This window comes from Mytilus edulis, chromosome 12 (genome assembly GCF_963676685.1).
Source record: "Mytilus edulis chromosome 12, xbMytEdul2.2, whole genome shotgun sequence".
NCBI classification, from domain to species: Eukaryota; Metazoa; Mollusca; class Bivalvia; order Mytilida; family Mytilidae; genus Mytilus; species Mytilus edulis.
The window spans coordinates 31,895,086-31,915,323 of record NC_092355.1 but is presented as its reverse complement, the minus strand read 5'-3'; the positions used below and the strand labels follow the sequence as shown (position 1 = coordinate 31,915,323).

The 20,238-nt window shown below is 28.9% G+C and overlaps 1 protein-coding gene across 1 annotated transcript; it reads left to right on the top strand.

The window, feature by feature from the left end:
- Positions 1-5,167: 5,167 nt before the first annotated feature.
- Positions 5,168-19,477, top strand: LOC139498262 (fibrinogen-like protein A). The gene is made up of 9 exons (XM_071286629.1): positions 5,168-5,275; positions 13,223-13,288; positions 14,090-14,161; positions 14,908-14,979; positions 15,879-15,938; positions 16,159-16,298; positions 17,649-17,745; positions 18,512-18,676; positions 19,241-19,477. The coding sequence occupies exons 1-9, from the start codon at positions 5,203-5,205 to the stop codon at positions 19,453-19,455; spliced, it is 960 nt and encodes a 319-aa protein (XP_071142730.1). The 5' UTR covers positions 5,168-5,202; the 3' UTR covers positions 19,456-19,477.
- The last annotated feature ends 761 nt before the right edge of the window (positions 19,478-20,238 follow it).

Genomic DNA, 20,238 nt, shown 5'->3' with positions numbered 1-20,238 from the left:
TACCAGAATCTATGACAAACGAGACGATTTTAATTTTGAAATTATTAATTTCCCCCACCTTAGTAGTAATATACCAACTTCACCTGCATATGGAATATACATTTCCCAACTTATTCGGTATTCAAGAGCTTGCAGCTCCTATTCAGACTTTATGAAACGTCATCAGTGTCTGAGCAGAAAGTTGATGAACCAGGGGTATGTCAAAGAACGTCTCGTCCTTTTTCTAAAACAAAGTTCATCGGAAGATACCAAGAACTTGTTGATAAATATTCCGTATCAACTTCACAAATAATACAAGATGGTCTTGAAGTATAGATTTTGCGTACTGACGTTGGATATCATCTTAATAACGTGTTATAGTATTCTTTTATTTGTCTTTATTAATACTACTTTTACTGTTAAGTCAGTTTTTTGAGATATTCATTTGACGTGACTCTGTGCGTATGTAAATAGACAACAGTAGTATACCGCTGTTCAAACTCATAAATCCATGGACAAAAAACAAAATCGGGGTAACAAACTAAAACTGAGGGAAACGCATTAAATATAAGAGGAGAACAACGAAACAACACTACAATGTAACACACACAGAAACGGACCAAGCAACAGACAAAATCCCACGAGAATAACAAATATAACATCAAAACTAAATACATGAATTTGGGATAGACAAGTACCGTGACACGTCTTATCGTAATTTGAATTTACATTCAAAAATAAGAGAAAACAAACGACGCAACGTTACAATGTAACGCACACGGAAACGAACTATAATATAACTGTGCTAGCGTGTATTTATTCACGATTGAATAAATACCGTTATGATTTTGTAATGTATATTTTATTTCCGATTTGAATTTGCTTTTAATAAAGATGATTGAATTCCTAATTCATATTTGTGTTTTCGTTTTCAAATAGATTAATTACGGATTATAATTAATTATGAGTGGTGCTATTCGTATTTTATATTCACGGACTTTGACGATTGACTAGTTCGGACTTGATTGTTACTCACTTCTACTATTCTGATGGTCAGTGTTTTACGCTTGATTTGACCGCACACTTTCTGCTATTTCATTGGTTATATATCTTTTGGCGGTTTATTTCTATTCAGTCTATATTTAATTGTGGATTGATGTTCAAACCGAACAGACGTTTCATATACTTTATTTGCTGTTTCATATTTTGTACTATTTGTATTGGAGGAATTCCACGATTGTTTCAGGTCAGTTTGCTTACTTATCTCTTTAGATATTCTGTCTTTATCTTACTTTCATTGTAATTTTATTACCGAATTAAACAGTATTTCACGCATGAGTAACTTTCCATTTTAGCATGAATTCGTAGTAAGAATGTGTATCGTGTGATTGGTGAATGAATGTTGTAAACTATTTAAAAGGTTAACGTAACTTTTATAACAGGCACATTATTGATTTACATTTGAGCTACATAATTTAAGCCTGGAAATAAATAGAGTAAATATAAACGTATTGAATGCCGAATATTTGAGCAGAATGAGTCCGAGAGTAAATGAGTAAAATGTTAACTTGATAAATACTTTTCAGAGTCTTTATAATATTTTTGTCTCCGATAGATAGATTTTAAGTACTTTATAAGTCTGTGCATAGTAACTATAATTTAGTATGTGTTATACAGGTATTTGACAGAGTTCTGCATATGATGTAGATATACGTAGAGGCATAACCTTTGTACCTCATACGAGGTAAGAATAAGTGTTCATTTGTAGTTGCTTATTATTTTATTAGCTTACTTATTTTGCTTTGTTTAGCTTAGCTTAGCTTTATTAGTTAACTGCTTTTTGGTATTGGTTTAATTAATGCGTATTTTGCTTAGACTGTTTGTTTATAATTTTAACGGCTAATTCGTATATTATAATGCTTTGTTAAATGAGAAACTATGTTTGTATTTTGCTTTTCTGACAAGTTAAATTCACAGAAAGTTATATTTTGATTGGATAAGGTTAATTGCACATTTTGGTAATTTCATGAACTGTGACGTATTTTACAGTAAATTGGTTAATTATTTTGAGTACACATGTACATATTACGTAAATTTATCAGATTGATATAATACATGTTTTAAAAGAATTGATTTATATACATTGTTATTAAATGTAATATTATATTACAGAGTTTCTTTTGATGCTTCATTGAATAATAAAACTATCCAGAACCCTATACAGTCTACTATTTATTCATGCCCAGATAGTGCGACTACATAACAATGGCCATATTCCTGACTTAGTACAGGTCATTTTTAAAGAAAAAATGGCAGGTAAACATCATACTTTGAACGACAAAATTATTTCCTTTATTAATATTACTTTTACTTATGGATCTTGACATACTTTGAATGACAAAACTATTTTATTCAATAATACTACTTTTTTTTAAGTCTGTTTTTTTATTATATACATTTGACGTGAAACTGTACTTATGTGTCCCGTCATACTTTCAACCACACAATTATTTTATTAATTATTATTACTTTTACTGTTAAATCTGTTTTTTGTTATATCTACTTTACGTGACTCTCTAAGAGAGACATATAAAATAATAAATAAATCAAGTCCAGAATTCCTACATAATTTAGTAAATATTAAAGAAAATTCATATAACTTCAGGTACAAAGGCATAGCAGATATACCACGGCCAAAAACAACAAGGTATGGTAAGAAAAGCTTTAGTTATGAGGCAGCAAAACTCTGGAACTGTTTGCCAAATGAGGCAATGAGCTTATCAACTTTTGGCCAGTTCCAAAATTTTATCTCCACCTGGTGTGTTTCAGAAAAATGTACATGCAGTTCTTGTAAATAATGTACTTACTTGCTGTCCCATAACTTGATCTGGAAGCCTGCTGGTTTTTTTTTTTGGTTTTTTTTTTTAATTTTGTTTTTTTTTTTTAACGATAACAAATATTTTTATTCAATTATTTCCTGCTATATAAATACCTAAGTAGCCCAGGTCGCATACTTAGGGACCCCTGCTTTTTAACGGCCTCACTTGACCAGGGAAAATATCAAATGAGTTTAAACTTCCCATAGTTTACATAAGTATACATTTAAAAATAACCAATACAATTGATTTTACCTGCTACGCATCACTGGCACTGTAATTCATAATAATTAACGTATATCCGGTTCACTGACTTACATTTTACATGTGTTGATTTTAACGTGAAAACTATATATTTGATTGAAAAAATAATAATAGTTATAGTTAGAATTAGAAATTATTGAATTAATGTGAATGAACAAAAGTTGAAATGATTTTGTGACTGACGTATGGATTATAAAAGTATAAAGCACATGTGGTGAGTACTGATGTATAAGAAACGTGATATGTGTAATTTACAAATAAACATATTAATATGCACAGACATAGATTCAAATATCAATTACAGTACAAATCTTTCTTTCTGTAAAAAAAAACAATACCAAACAAACATAGTGTTCCCTACGTTCTTCCTAAGATATAGTATTATTATTACATATGGAATCAAACACACCTTTAGTTTAGAGCAGTTGAACTAAAAATATTTACCTACATATTTCCGATAAAGAGTTCAATATTTTAATCTACATATATATTTTATATGTGACCGTAGTAAAAGCAGTTTTAATTCGTTTTTCATATGCAATTTTAACAAAGCCTGTATAGACTGCATACTCAGTTTATTTTTTTCGAATTTGTATTTATTACGTATTTTCCAAATAGCCCATTTAAAATAAAGTATTATTGCGTTAACAATTATATTATTCGAATTATCTTAACAGATTCCTAATAGAATATCTTTTCAACGAGTGCATCGTTATTTATTAAGTTACACAGTTGTAAATTTCTGATAACTGTTTCTATCAATGGTTTAACATTGTTACATTGGTAAAATAAATGCTCAAGAGTTGCAATGTTATTGTTTTCATCACATAAGTGACATTTTCCATTTGACATACGCATTATTTGCAGTCTGTTTTTTTATTTTTTTTATGTTATATCTTTCTGCAGTTATTTTTATTTTTTATTTAGCCATTTATTTTTTTTGCTCATGCATTACCTTTGCTATAGCTGCATGCAGTCTTTTGTTTGTGCTTAAAGTGTTTAAGTTTGCATGTGCTACTCTTATATAAATACTATGTGCTACTATATATGTGCTGATATTAGACATTTGTTTTAAAATTTTGAAAAAGCCGTTACCATAAATGAACTAGCGTTAAAAGAACGGAGCCAACTGAGTTAGTGACATGCCTAAACTATTTACAATAACGTATTTAGAAAGTTTTGGCTGAATTTAAATGATAATGTACTTGTATGTCTTAAATGTATTATAAAAATATGGCCAATAACAAATTTAAGCATCGTTTGTTTACGTTTCCTTGTTGTGATGATTTTCGGTTTCACAAGCGTGTATTTTCACGTATAATGCTTATATTCTTACGTCATTGTTCTATGACGTCGTGAAGCTCATTCATAAACTAGCATATGAGTACGATCGGAACAGCTCAATCAATATATTCACATTTTACCACGGATGTGTACCCAAAGCGTTTGGAGGACGTCATATTAGAATTGTCTACATTGCATTTTTGTGTTGTATATTTATATTTAGTCACTACTTTAATGAGGTTTTCTTATGAAGTTTTTTTCTGGGTTTTTTTTTCTCGTCCTTGTCAACATTATATGGTATTCAGAGGTTTTTCAACGACACGAAAGCCACTCCGATATAATTTTAAGGAAGAGCGATAATGAGTATTCGCTTATCAAAACAGTTTTCTATTTTTGATTTTTGGAAGTTTTATAAACAGTTGATTATACTTCATTACAACATAGAAGTGTTGACTATTGTGCTTAAAAGATATGAACGAAGTCGATTGTGCAAAATTGTTAAAGAAACTTTAATGCTTCCAACAATTTGTACTTTTATTCCTTAATTTTTATATTATTTAAAAATCATGAAAAATTATTTGTAATGCTTTATTTCTGCAATCAAAACTTTCAAATAATAAAAAAAAAATTCTGCTGAGTAAATGTAAAAGAGAATGCACCATCTGGATACCTGTGAAATTTAATACGTTTTGAAAAAAGTTAACATGCAACAAAATCATTTTATATCAAATGATATTTTTCTTTATTTTAATACAACAATTTCACTGTCTCGTTTGTTGAGGAACATCATTTTCTCAATATGTTCAAGATGCTTATCGTGTTGTCACTTCTGTTCGTCGTAACTTTTTCCTTGGAATCAAAAGACAGAGAAGGTAGGATAACTATATGTGTTATCATGTAATAAGAATGCACATAGTTGAGCAACGTCACTTGGTAATTTTATTTTTTGTTTAAATTTCACGAAATTGTTTGGATTACAGTTTTTATTATGGTACAGTACTTGCAACCTTAGGCGTTACTGTTTGACGTGAACTTGACTGATCGGTGAATGATCGATGAGTGATCGGTGACCCATAGGATCCGTCAGATAAGTCAAATAACCTATGTTAGAGTTACCGTGACAACCGTCATCGATCGATTAGTAAATTAAATTTATGCACGGATCGAACGGATGCGTATATATTTAAAATTCTTATGTAAACTGAACTCAACAGTGTTTACAATCGGTGAACGCGGACCTCTATGAAGACACATTAAATAAACGTTAATTTATAATAAAATTGGTTGCAATAAAAAAGTAAAAATAGTATAACAGTATAAGATGCTTTGAGCGTTAAATTGTTTGTGTTGATAAATAGTTTTTTTTATTAAATATTGTTAACATTAGAGACATATAATACATAATTGTAATACATTTATATGTCTCTGTTAACATGAACTTCTTCCTACGGAAATGGTAATAACTGACCGCCATTGGATTTTTGAACGTTTTATAGTTTCGAAAAGGTTGTTTTTCATAAAGTTAAAAGAATGTCAGAGAAATCATATCAAAATTTTGTTAGCATTATTTAAAATAACCAAAATTATTCTTCGTTTCCTCAAAAATGATACTATTTTATTTGAAATCAGTTAATTTTAGGCAGTGGCTATTTGACCGGCACCGGCTAAATAGCAAATTTGCTATTTGACCGGCACCGGCAAAATAGCAAATTTGCTATTTAGCCGGCACTGAACAAAACTGTTCATTTATGTGATTTGTAGAGAATAAAAAAAACTTGATAATAATTTAAAATCCTTTTATCACAATATTAAGCATTAAAAATACAGTACAATAAAAAATAAAATATTGAAGGTGTTCATAAATAAATAATTTTATAATATTAATTAAAAGCATGAAAACACTTACTAAATGCTTCCCATGTATCTGTTTGACAATACTTTTTGATTAAATCAATGTTTACAATTGAGTCCAAACAAGAGGAAGTTAAAATTTGAGGTATTGCTTCAACTTGTTCCTCGATTATAAAAATGTTGTTATTAATAGCATTTCTTGCCAAATCGCTTCCAAGAAACCAGTCTAATAAAAGGAATCCGATTTCTTTGGAACTTTTCTTCTGAAAGGGTAAACAATTGTTTTTTTTTTTTTTTTTGGTACGCTTTTCTGGAAGACCGATGACAGTTTGGATCAGACATTTTGGCCTTCCACGTTTCTTCATATTTGGAGGAAGTAATATATGCGAAACACGCTCGATATTTCATGGTTTTGATGGTACGTGCATCCCGGCCTTTTCCACAGCTGAACAAAATGTTCCTTTTCATAATTTTCTATAACCAATGCAAACAATTTGTAGGAATTGAATTGTGCATTTAAGCTCAATTTTTAGGTGTTGTATCATCCATTATCACACTATATACTGACCAACTATTTAGGTTGAAAATTACTCACCCATATTTAGTTCATTTGGTTTGTAATATTTTTCAAATTACATAAAATTTGCCCTATTAAAGTCAGATACAGGTACATGATATTTTTTTTTCTTTCTAAAGGAGAGTTGTATTTTGATTTTTAGAATATATTTAATTTGATATTTAAAAGTTTAAGTGTTTATATGAGTAACAGTAACACAAGTTTTTAAATAAAAAAACTTTTGATATTTTTTTATTATTCTTACATTTAAATTCCAGTGAGGTATAATTTAATCAGAGCCGGCTAAATAGCAAATTTGCTATTTTGCTGGTGCCGGTCAAATAGCAAATTTGCTATTTAGCCGGTGCCGGTCATATAGCCACTGCCTTAATTTTAACATCTCAAGACAAGTCTTTTAATTAGAATAGGATATAATAAGAATTAAAATACTTAAACTTTTTTTTTTGTTGAATAAGAATGCAGTTTTTGCTTTATTTTGATACAAATTATTAACCGCCATACAGTACAGCCTGTGACATCCTCTTAGTTATGTCCACCCTCTTGCATGGTCAACATCCAATGGTGAACATTTATTGGGGTATTCAATCTTGAGATGTTGGCCATTTGTTTGGGGTCATAAAACAGAGGTAGATTTTTAATCTCATTATGTTACCTTTAAAATCAATCAGGGTTGAAGTTTTCAGCTGGTATGTTTCATTAAAATTTACCTGTACAGGTAACTCAGGTTTCTTTTAAAATTGACATTTCACCTTTTTTTTAAATGTAGAATAAAATATTGTTTTAGTCTGTTTAATTTATTATTTGTTTTTTTGTTTTAATGTTATTTAAAGTTTTTATTTTTGGTTTTTTTTTCATTTTTGTACAGGTTTTTTTCATTACTTTTTTGTTTCTTATATTTTCAATTTCTTCTTGGTAAGAATCTTGAGTAGAAATGGCAAAAAGTCAAAGATAAAGTTATTCACTAGCACTTGAAATAAACAGTCTTATAATAATTGTTTTTTTAAGTAAAAGGTTTATATAAATGTACATGATGTACATTGTATTCAATTGTTTGTTAGCATTATTAAATGAGTTATTACTATTAATTATAATTAATAATCATGCAAATGATATTTAAAAAAAATAAAGTATTAAACAAGTCGGTTTCTTAACAAAATAAGATGATCAATATCAATCCTTTTACAATAAATTTTGATAACATCTAATATTATTCAGGAAAACTACAAGTTTCATTATATGGTTTAGGAAAAAAACTAATTTTGTTTATCTAATTTTTTTTCAAATCTCAAAACAAGAGTTGTGCACAAACAATCACTGAAAAGATTTATTTTCCGAATGCCCACCTAGTTATCATCAAATTTTGATAAATGCTCATTGAAAATGCTAATCATAATGAAAAATGTTCTTATCTCTGAATAAAGTGAATCTTATGAAAAGAAATAATTTTAAGAAATTGAAATTTATTAAATATGTTATTTTCAGTTTGGTTAATTTCTTTCAAAATTTGTTTCCAGAAAAAATAATGTGCACTTCTAAAAATGGTGACACTTTTATGGTCTATTAATTAAATCATATTTTTTTTCAGGTGTATTATATTGTTGAAAGTGCTGGACTGGCATGATACATATTCTTGGTATACATTTGCAAAGAATATTTCACTCAACCTAGGCCTTTTAGATAAAGTTAATACATGTACTTGCAGGGACTTGAACGAATTAAGACTTTTAAAGTCCTTAATAAAAAGTGAATTTAAAGAAAAATCCAAGAATAAAAACTTATGATAAAAACTGTAAACTTGATTGTGTCAATAGGTAGAATTGTTGGTCATAATTTAGAAATAGAAAATAATGGACAATATAAAATACCTAGAAAGGATAGAATATGTAAACAGTGTCTCTTGTAGGTCAACGAAAACACCTATTCCTTGATTGTAAAATTAACAAAACAACTTTGAGATAGTCTATATTAACATTATTAACCTTCTTATAATAATGTCTCTTACCCAAAAACAAAAAGTAAAAGAAATGCTTAACCTCTAAAACATGGATCATGTTTAAAATATCATATGACAATAAATTTTGCTGTAATGAATATTTCTAATATTTATATGTTATTTAATTGAGAAATAATTAACTGCCTAAATTTTATTTAGCGTAAGTCATAAAGACAATCTTAAACATATATGTTAAACAATGTTGAATGCAGATCAGTCTATCTACAATAATAAACAATTTTGATTTAAGAAAATTAATTTGAGAAACACCTTTTCATTAGAAAAGGCAGGCATTGCAAATGTGTGCAATTATATTTGAAAATGATACTTAATATAAAAAATAACTTAAATTGATTAAAAATTATTTAAAAGGTATAATATTATGAGACAATTATTTTTTTTGAGCTGTTTGTTCACCTAGTTTTATTATTTCATTTTATTTTTGAATTTCTTGTCATAAACACAGTTATTAAATTTGACTAACACATACATGTATATTTTACCTGAGACACATGACCTGTAAGTTATATAATTTTAACACTTCAATGCATTCAAGATTTCCCTTTATCCTTGACTAGTTTTTGATTAATACCTTGTGTATTAAAAAAGCAACAGGGACATATAGGGCCACCATGGTGAACATATTTTTTATGGCCACCATTAATAAGATAAAGTCACAGTTGGTACTGTATGATTTCAGTACTTTTTGTTTATCAGGATTGGTTGTTCTTCATAAAGTATGTTTACTTTAATGAAAAAGATACTAAATTTTTATAGGCGTTGGCTTAATGGAAATATTTCTATATTTTACTGAAATTATTGACCGCCTTTGGTAATTGTGTTTTTTATAGTTGAGATGAGGTTGTTTTTTATAGAATTATAAGAATGTCAGAAAAATCATACTAAAATTTTGTTCTCAGTTGTTTAAAATTACCAAAATTATATTTCTTTTTATCAAAAAAGATACTAATTTTTTTTAACTCAGTTATTTTTAACATCTCAAGACAAGTCTTTTAATCACAATAGGATATAATAAGAATTAAAATCATTAAACTTTTATTTTTGTGGAATAAGAATGCAGTTGTTGCTTTATTTTTATACAAATTATTAACCGCCATATGATTTCAGTACAATTGTTCATCAGGATTGGTTGTTTTTCATAAAATATGTTTACTTTAAGGAAAAAGATACTAAATTGTTATACGCATTGCCTAAAATGCAAATATTTCTATATTTAACTGAAATTATTGACCGCCATTGGACTTTTGTACTTTTTATAGTTAAGAGTAGGTTGTTTTTCATAGAATTAAAAGAATGTCAGAAAAATCAAACTAAAATTTTGTTCTCAATTGTTTAAAATTACCACAACTATTTTTGATTTTATTAGAAATAATACTATTTTATTTAAAATCAGTTATTTTTAACATCTCAAGACAAGTCTTTTAATTAGAATAGGATATAATAAGATTTAAAATACTTAAACTTTTTTTTTGTGGAATAAGAATGCAGTTATTGCTTTATTTTGATACAAATTATTAACCGCCATATGATTTCAGTACTTTTTGTTTATCACGATTGGTTGTTCTTCATAAAGTATGTTTACTTTAATGAAAAAGATACTAAATTTTTATAGGCGTTGCCTAAATGCAAATATTTCTATATTTTACTATAATAATTGACCGCCATTGGTAATTGTGCTTTTTATAGTTGAGATTAGGTTGTTTTTCATAGAATTAAAAGAATGTCAGAAAAATCATACAAAAATTTTGTTCTCAATTGTTTAAAATTACCAAAATTATATTTCTTTTTATCAAAAAAGATACTAATTTTTTTTAAATCAGTTATTTTTAACATCTCAAGACAAGTCTTTTAATTAGAATAGGATATAATAAGAATTAAAATACTTAAACTTTTTTTTTTGTGGAATAAGAATGCAGTTATTGCTTTATTTTGATACAAATTATTAACCGCCGTATGATTTCAGTACTTTTTGTTCATCAGGATTGGTTGTTCTTCATAAATTATGTTTACTTTAATGAAAAAGATATTAAATTTTTGTAGGCGTTGCCTTAAATGCAAAAATTTCTATATTTTATTGAAATTCTTGACCGCCATTGGATTTATGTACTTTTGAAAATGAAAATATTCCTTCTCATATTTGAAAATATTGTAACTTCAATTGCAATGAGTTGTTATAAATATATTTGATATGTACTTTGTACAAAATGTGAATAATTCAAGAATAAATCTGCTTAAAGTTAACGTTTTGTCTTTGTTGAACAAACATGAAATTATTCTTCATTTTCATAGAATATTATGACCACCTTTGGATTTTTGTACTTTTTATAGTTTAGGAATGGTTATTTTTTAATAAGGCAAAAAAGAATATCAGTAAAATATAACATGTATAATGTATTGTTGTTTGCAAATTATTGATATTTCTTGTTAATAAAAAAACCAGCATATTTTGTAATTTGTTATTTATAGGCTTTGATTGTGACAAGAATATAGAAAGGTCGTGATTGTGATAAGCTTTTTTACTGAATTTTATGATGATAAGAATACAAAAATTTAAAATATTGAAAATAATAGACTAAAATTTTCAATAACTGATCCCTGCATTTCGTTTTCTCGAGTATTTTTTTAATATAATAAAATCAAAATCGCGACTGATATAGACACCGTTTTAGAACTTGCCGCGTTTGAAAATATAATATAACCTAAATAAAAATAAAAAAGACCATTCTTTAATGATAATATTTTAATTTAGATTTTATTTGTACATTTCTTTTCATTTCAATTCATAAAACTTTGCTATATAATTAATAAAAAAATCAGTTGTACTTGAACGTTGGTATTTCACGGTTCACCATTTTACTTCAAAAAGATTTATCTAGTTTAATAAAATGGGATGAGGACTGGCAAATGAATTTTAACCCTGAGAAGTGTTATGTAATTTATATTTCTAAAAAAAGTAAACCTTCCTCTTTTGATTATATATTGCACAATCATGTTTTAGAAGCAGTAAAAGACAGTAAATATTTAGGCGTAACTATAAGCCATGATCTTGATTGGGGAACACATATAAACAATATTACTTGTAAGGCAAATAAAACCTTAGGTTTTCTTCGTAGGAACCTGAAAAACTGCACACGTAAGGTTAAAAACCTTACGTACACATCACTTGTCCGTCCAGTCGTCGAATACTCTTCCCCTGTCTGGGATCCGTACAAAAAACATGACATCACTCAGGTTGAGCAGGTACAGCGTAAGGCAGCCAGGTTTGTCTTCAATGATTATAAAGACAGATCACCTGGTGCAGTTTCAAACTTAATTAAATCTTTGGAATGGGAAAATTTAGAAATAAGAAGGAAAAAAGCTAGATTAACTATGCTGTATAAAATAAATTGGGGGTTAGTGGAAGTTCCTAAGGACAATTTAACAATATTTGATAGACGTACTAGGGGGGAACATAAATTTAGGCAAATATCTACAAATAAAGATTTCTATAAATTTTCATTTTATCCTCGCACTATTTCGGACTGGAACTCACTACCTGAAGCAATAGGTATGTCTGACACCCTGGAATCCTTCAAAAGTGGCATATCCACTCTAACACTTGAAGGATCCACAACAATTTATTAAACTACAAAGCCACTGTACATAATGTATATATGTTATTGTTAATGATTTTTCTTTGTCATACTATTTTTAAATTAAGTCCATATGTACATAGCACACAAGTTCCGGGAAGTTTACACTCCTACCTAGGAGTCTACTCCCGTATTCGGAAGAAGAAGAAGAAGAATTAAATTAAACGAAACTAAGATTCCGTAATTTGTATTAGTATATCATGTGACGTATTAAAGTTCAATCCGTCAGCAAGGTCAATCGATACCATCCGTCCGATCAGTCCGATCAGTTAATTACTTTTATTATAAGTCTGACGGATTGCTGACGTGAGTTTGACGCGAACTTGACTGATCGGTGACTGATCGATGACCGCTGATTGATCGCTAAAACAGTAACGCCTAAGGTTGCAAGTACTGTATATTACAAGACGATGAATAAAAATACCACTTGGGAAGTAATAGATACAACAGTAAAAAAAATAAAAAAAAATGTAAGGTGATGTGAACATTTGTAGCTAGGGCTTAACAAATTTAACAACACTGATTAAAAATAATTTTAAAGGGTATCTTGTTATGGGTGCAACAGGTCAATAATAGATAAAAATATAAAGGAAAATAAATATTGATAACATTTTAAATTAGGCGGTTACATAAGTAAACAAATCTGATTTGGATTGATTAAAAACGTTTCCGCTATGGCATATCCATGGCACGTGAAGATAACTTAAATACAAAACACACTTTTAGATATCAAATTTAATTTCAGGTTTGAGAACATATAGAGAATCAGAGGAGAAGACTAGAGTTGATGATATTTTACACGAATTACAAGGTACAATTACCGTTTTTGGATCCTTTTGTATGTTCATAACTAGTGGTACATCTTTCGAGAAACCCTCTAATGTTTATTCCAATGTGAAGCATGCATATTGTACAACTCAAGCATCATGAATTTTATCAAAGTTTGAATAACATTGCGTCAATATTTTTTTTATTAAATAATATACTGCTGATCAGAGAGGAGGAATATATGTCAAGAGGATTATCGCTTTTAAAAAATATTTCAACCTGAAACATGCAGAAACTCCTGTGCTTTGCAAATATAACTATATTCTAATTTTTAAAGTTAATCTTTATTTTTGAACATCTATACGGATGTTTTATTTTTTATCTTAAAACACGTGACAGAAGAAAAAAAACATTACTATTTTATGTTTTTATTTTCGCTTAATTGATCCATCATGACATACATGTAATTAGATTAGATTTGGGGTCTATTCCTACAATTTTGAATGCCAAGTCGGAAATATGACAAGTGTTTTCAATTCGTTTGATATGTTTGAGCTTTATATTTTCTATCTGATATCCAAGGCTTGCGTTTAATGTTGCTTTTTAAATCGTTGATATATTACACTTAGGGTGTCATATGACAAACAAAAAGCTCTTCTTTAAAAAAATTGTCACAGATATAATTAAATTAACGGAGGTTGTTTAAATTAGATTACAAAGTATTATATATAGAAAAAAAAAACATTCAAAATACTAAAAAAAAATTCCATCATTTTATTTAAATAAAAATAAACGCTTTAAGATTGATTTCATATTGCAATATCATAACTACTTTAATTAATAGGAATATGTCTGCATGAAAATGAAGACAGAGACGTTACACAACTTAAGAAAGATACACAATCTATACTCAAAAGTAAGTATATGATATTTTTGTATGTGTATATGTTTTAATTTATTGTTTTACTTTAAGATATCTTGTCGAAAGCGCCAAGTTAAGAGATTTTGAAAATGAGAAAGGATCAATAAAATAAAATTTGAGCATACGATCAAAACGTATGCAACATAACGACAACATTTAACACAAGCCATTTAAAGGAAAACATTGAGTCTTTCCGAATAGACTGACACTGGCGAACAAAAGTACATTAAGTCAACCAACTAAAGGCAGAGATATATTCGGCTCATAAGGTCAGCCTCAGAGTGTTTAACGCTAATAAACAAAACCCAGAGCAGCACAATGAGTGCATATTTTGACTAGGTACTTATTACCCCTTGTAGCACATGAGTTTGACCCGGTTTATGATCGTTAATACCGTGCTCATCAAAAATACCAGAGTTAAAATTGTGTGCACAAGACGTGCGTTTGAGTTACAAATTAACTTTAACAAGCACTGTCATACATTATAGTTGTTTGTCTGATGCCTCCTGATTTTCAATTGATCCCTTTGCCATGGTTGTATATTCGCTCTCTTTGACAAACAACCATACAAAAACTCTGTAATACCAAAACAAAAACACTTAAAATCTACTCACGACCTGATTGATACTAAACAAGTAGAGCAATGCCTTGATAAAAAATCCACTTATGTAAAACAAATTGTATCAGATTAAAAGGGATAACTGTATTTGTGTCATATTCTAATACTGTCTTTTTAATAGATATGGCGGTGTATAAAGATGTAGTAAAGATGAACAAACAGTTGAAGAATGATATAAAATGGATCCTAGAAGGTCAGTATATTTGAGGAAGCGTTACAAATACATATATATATATAATATACATATTTTCCTTAGAGGTTTATACATAGGAAAAGTAGATCAACAAATTGAAATATTGCATCAGAGCAAACGTAAAGAAGTCTTTGCACTAGAAATAGAAACAGTGTTAGGCTGTGGATGATAAAAACAATGTTAGAACGAACACCACTGACGACCCATTAATTGAAATAGTAACAATTTTTATTATAACCCGAAATGTATCAGAAGTCTTGTAGCAAATCATTCCATACTTTCACAAATATATTTTTTATCATTAAAGACAGTTTGGGATTAGCTCCATTCTGCGTATACATGTAAACAGCTCTTCGACGTGTTCATATAATTTCAAGCTAATATCTTATGAAATTATATGCTAGCATCCGATGTAAACAATCGGTAGTGTTAGTGTTATTCATCAGACACCATATTAATATTTAGTTGCGAATGTAAGTTAGAAAAAAGGTTGACGGTTTAAAACAGAGGGGAAAGATACCAAAATATAAAAAAAAACTTTCCCGAAGGATCGAATGACACAAAAGGCTATTACGTTCAGAGGTAAAACAAACTGGAAATATCACAGTAAGAAAATATAAGACTAACAATACAGCATTCAACTCCAAAAGTGTCTCCCGTCGTTGTGAATAGAGGACGGATATAAAATATAAAAATATTTTAAACATTTCAGTAGATAGGACTGAATATACTCAAGTCGTTGATGTAGAGGCTTTATATCAGGAATTTGTTCCCAAAAAAAGGCAATTCAATGTGTTTATGTAAATTTACTTCTCAACAATAGGCATAAACAAACATGCTTAAATTGAGTAATAATTAATCAACAGATTTGGCTAACATTTTGCATATTAATCTTATAGAGTCTCGTGGCGAAAAGGAAATTTCAAGGATAGTCAGGCTGTTAAAACATGAAGTCAAAGGTAAATAGAACACATTGACAAATATTGTGTCAATATGTATTTTTTATTACAGTGCATGTTAAAAAAAAAGATAGAACACAGAAAAGGAAAATTTTGATTTTTCAATTGCTTATTCTGGTATCTTTGATAACTATTGAAATATGAAAATAAATATTGGTACGTTCAATAGAGATGTTTGTTTCTATCAAATATATAAAACTGTCGTGACTATAAATTGCAGGGATATGTGGAATGTCTGCAAAGGACTGCACTGAGATTAAGAAATATAAAGCAACCTCAGGTGTCTACCAAATATTCCCTAAGAAAAAAGAAGGAGTAAAAGCTTATTGTGATATGGATACAGACGGTGGGGGATGGACAGTGCGTACTTTTTCAAATATGATATCAATGTAGAGCAAACTGTTCTCGCCAGGCTCACTTTGAAGTCTGTTTCTATATATTCTAGAATTTTGTATAATGTTATCAGTATATATTAAACAATAGAATAAGTGCGAGCGGTTCAAAACAAAGAAAATTAAACTCCTACTGTCTTTCGATATTGCATGTTTAATATACTACATAAAGAATAATAACAAATCTGAAAACATAATTGAATATGATAATTGTGTGTCCGATAAGTATATTAAAGTCATATGAAATTCTTGAACCAAACATGTATATATCATAAACTTAGTCTCCTGTGCACAATTGTATCATTTTTTACGCAAACATATCGTAAAATCGTCATTTGTTATGTCTCTGTCTGTTATGGTGTTAAAGTATTGCAGCTAATCAATTGTCGTGTTTATAAGCCGTAGTTTACCGATTGTCGCCTTATAGTAAACAATCAACAACGAAGAATGGATATTGAGCAAATGTATAATATGTACAATCAGATAATAGTTTATTTCAATGACAGACAAATGCGAACTGTGATCACAGGATTTTTACGAGAAGGGTCATGCAAAGGTCACTTGCATACGGAAAATATGTCAGTTAATTGCTTCTTCTAAATTTGGACAAATCAAAGAACTTTCTACAAAGAAGTGTCATGCAGAGGTCACTTGCATAGGGAAAATATGACAGTGAATTGCTTCTTCTAAATTTGTCTTCAGAAAAAAGTATATGTACATAAGTTTTATAATGAAAACTATCCATTTACATGTAGTTATAAAAAAAACATCTGAATCATTTTTTTAATTTGCGGTTTCATATAACTCTAATAACATAAAAAGGTAAAACAAAATTGAATAGAAATGAATTTTCAATTTAGCAATTTTTTCATTAAGGGTTGTAAATTATATTTATGTATTACAAATCACATTAAGAATATCAAATACTTTTTATCTAAATACATCAAATCTTTCATGCGTATTGTTACGTCTTTATACTGATATAAAAGACACCCATTAGGGGCCTTAACTCTCTTCTCAGTTTATCATTAAATTGTATACTAGTATACAAGAAAACACACAACACAATCTGTCAGTTTACTGATGAGTTGTTTACTCATATTAAAACTTTCAAAAAGATAGCGCATAATAAGATCTTTCAAACGACATTAGAATTAAAAAAAAAAACTTAACAATCTGATTTTCTGAATTCTGTTACATTTTGTAAATTGTGGTTGATGGCAAAATGTCGATAGGAATGAGTTTCATTACATATTTAAATCTATTGTTTTTGCTTGATATTTTAGTTTAAATATCTTATCTCATAACTTCTTTGAAGATTATCCAGAAAAGATATGACGATTCCGTTAACTTCCAGAGAAATTGGACTGAATGTGAAAATGGTTTCGGTAACGTCAATGGAGAATATTGGCTTGGTATGTATATTTAAAACATATAACCAATAAGTATTATAACATACGATTAAAGCGTCTTCGATGTCAGTTCTCCCGACCAACATTTTTGTATTTCATTATAAACGATGTCGATAATTGGATAGATTTATTTATTTTTTTTAGAAAACGATCTTTTTTTAACTATCATTAGTGTTGAAAATAAATATGCATACATGTAGAAATCTTGTAACTTGGAACAGGTGACATGTTCTGATTCACTTTTTGTTTGAAATGTTGCCAGTAAGGCTATCATTATCGAATAACTATAAACAACCTATAAAATTCATCAATTCGTCTCACGTTAACGCCTGTCATATACTCAAAACGATGTTTTTAATTGTAACATATGTACGAAAACAACTTGTTCATGTTTATACGTCTTTATTAAAAAATTGAATGTTTCTTTTTTGTAAATTCACTGGGATGTAAAAGCGTTGATCGAACTACATTTTGTATGAAGCTTAAAATGTGTGCACGGTCAACAATTTTACAACCATATGAAATTACTAAAAGAAGAATTCAATACTTATAATTACATTTTTTTCGCTACATGTATATGATCATGAAAACACGATTACAATCAAGTTTTTCTTTTATTTACCCGTGCACTTTATTGTGGAAACGTGTGTAATCAGGAATATTATAATTCATTTAGAAATGAATGTTAATTTCAAAATGACGCGAGATTGATGTTAGCCAATTAAAATAACGTATTATAATGATACATACATTTAATGTAATTATTTAGGCAACAAATATATACACCGTTTGACGTCCAGTGGTACATACGAGTTGAGAATAGATCTCACTGATAAGAACAACAATAAGAAATATGCTACATACACGACATTTGTTGTTGGAGATGCAGCCTCACAGTACAAGCTGACGATTGGAGGTTATAGCGGTGATGCAGGTAAGACCATTGTTGTTAACAATGCAACATCATAATTCAAGCTCAATTTAAACGGAATATAATAATTATCTCTTTACATTAATATTGTTATTTAATAAATATGTTTCTTTCAATTGAATTACGCTTCTATATATTGATATTTTCTTGTCGAGTTTCGCTCTAATTTCAGTTTTTCAATTTATCATTTCTTCATCACTTGTATTGTGTTTGGGATTTTTAAATGTTCTGTCCTCGTGCATTATGGAAGAGACTAATATTGTCAACATGCACGATAGTTAGTAAAATTTCAATCCTAAGCATACAAACTATGTAAAGCAACATTGCAATAAAATGAATTGTCATTACTGACTGACTCAACAAAAGCAGTTTCTAAAAGAAATAAATAAACTACACATACTTCGATGAACTTGAAGATACAACTACACTTACGCCGTTACGGTAACATATTTTACATACGAAAAAATGTGCATGTATTTAGTGTGCAAATGATATCATCAACGGTCAGTCAAATTTTGTTATGTTTTATTCTTGGAATATAAACGACGTAATATATCTTAATTTAAGGAGATTCGTTGAGCTACCACAACGGAATGAACTTCAGTACTGCTGACAGGGATAATGATTTACACAGTAGCAACTGCGCCAAGAGTCAAGGACCATGGTGGTTTAAAAGCTGTTCTCATAGTGCTCTAAACAGGCCATCTAGAGATCATTGGTACTGGCATTATATAAGTGGTCATTACGTGAGGACATCGGTGATGATGATACGAAAGATCTAGATATAATAAAAGATATTTACATATTTCTTGTATGAATTATTTCGCTTTATTATCTAAAGAAAGGTACATGTTTTTCTATGTATGTGTTTCCTCATATGGTAATTTGAATCGTGAAGGAGGGGATTTCGAAAACAAAATGATTGAATTATCATATATTTTATTACTAACAAGTAAACAGTTGTTTTCCATTCGTTTGATGTGTTTTGGCTCTTGATTTTGCCATTTAATACGTGACTCTCCTATTTAAATTTGTTTTTTCATCTCAACTACCCTAAATAAAATAACTATTACCTCAACTCAAGTTCAGCAAGGATCTCTGAAAAAAGTAAACTTTAAATGCAATATAATGTGACTATTATTAACATGAAATCGTGTCAGATTTATTGGCGGATTGTAAGATTTTGATATTGTGCGTATTAATTCATGTTGTCAAGTGATAAAGTACAAATAGTTTTATATCATCTAGCATGGACTTAATTACATTAGACTCAGGTCATTTTTCTTATTTCTAAAACTTTTTGGTAGGTTTTCGTTTGCTTATATTATGGCTTGTAGTTAGTTAGTGATTTCTGTCATTTTCTTCCTCATGAAAAAACAGAAAAATTGCTATAACTCCGAGTTGGTTGCCGGGAACGAACATTTGGAAATAGATTGATTGATTGATTGATTGATTTTTAGTGTTTTAACGCCTATCGTGAGTGCCACTTTTGGTCTATTTTGCGGCAGTCAGTTTTCATTGGCGGAGGAAGACGGTGTTCCACCGACCTTCGAAATTATCTATTG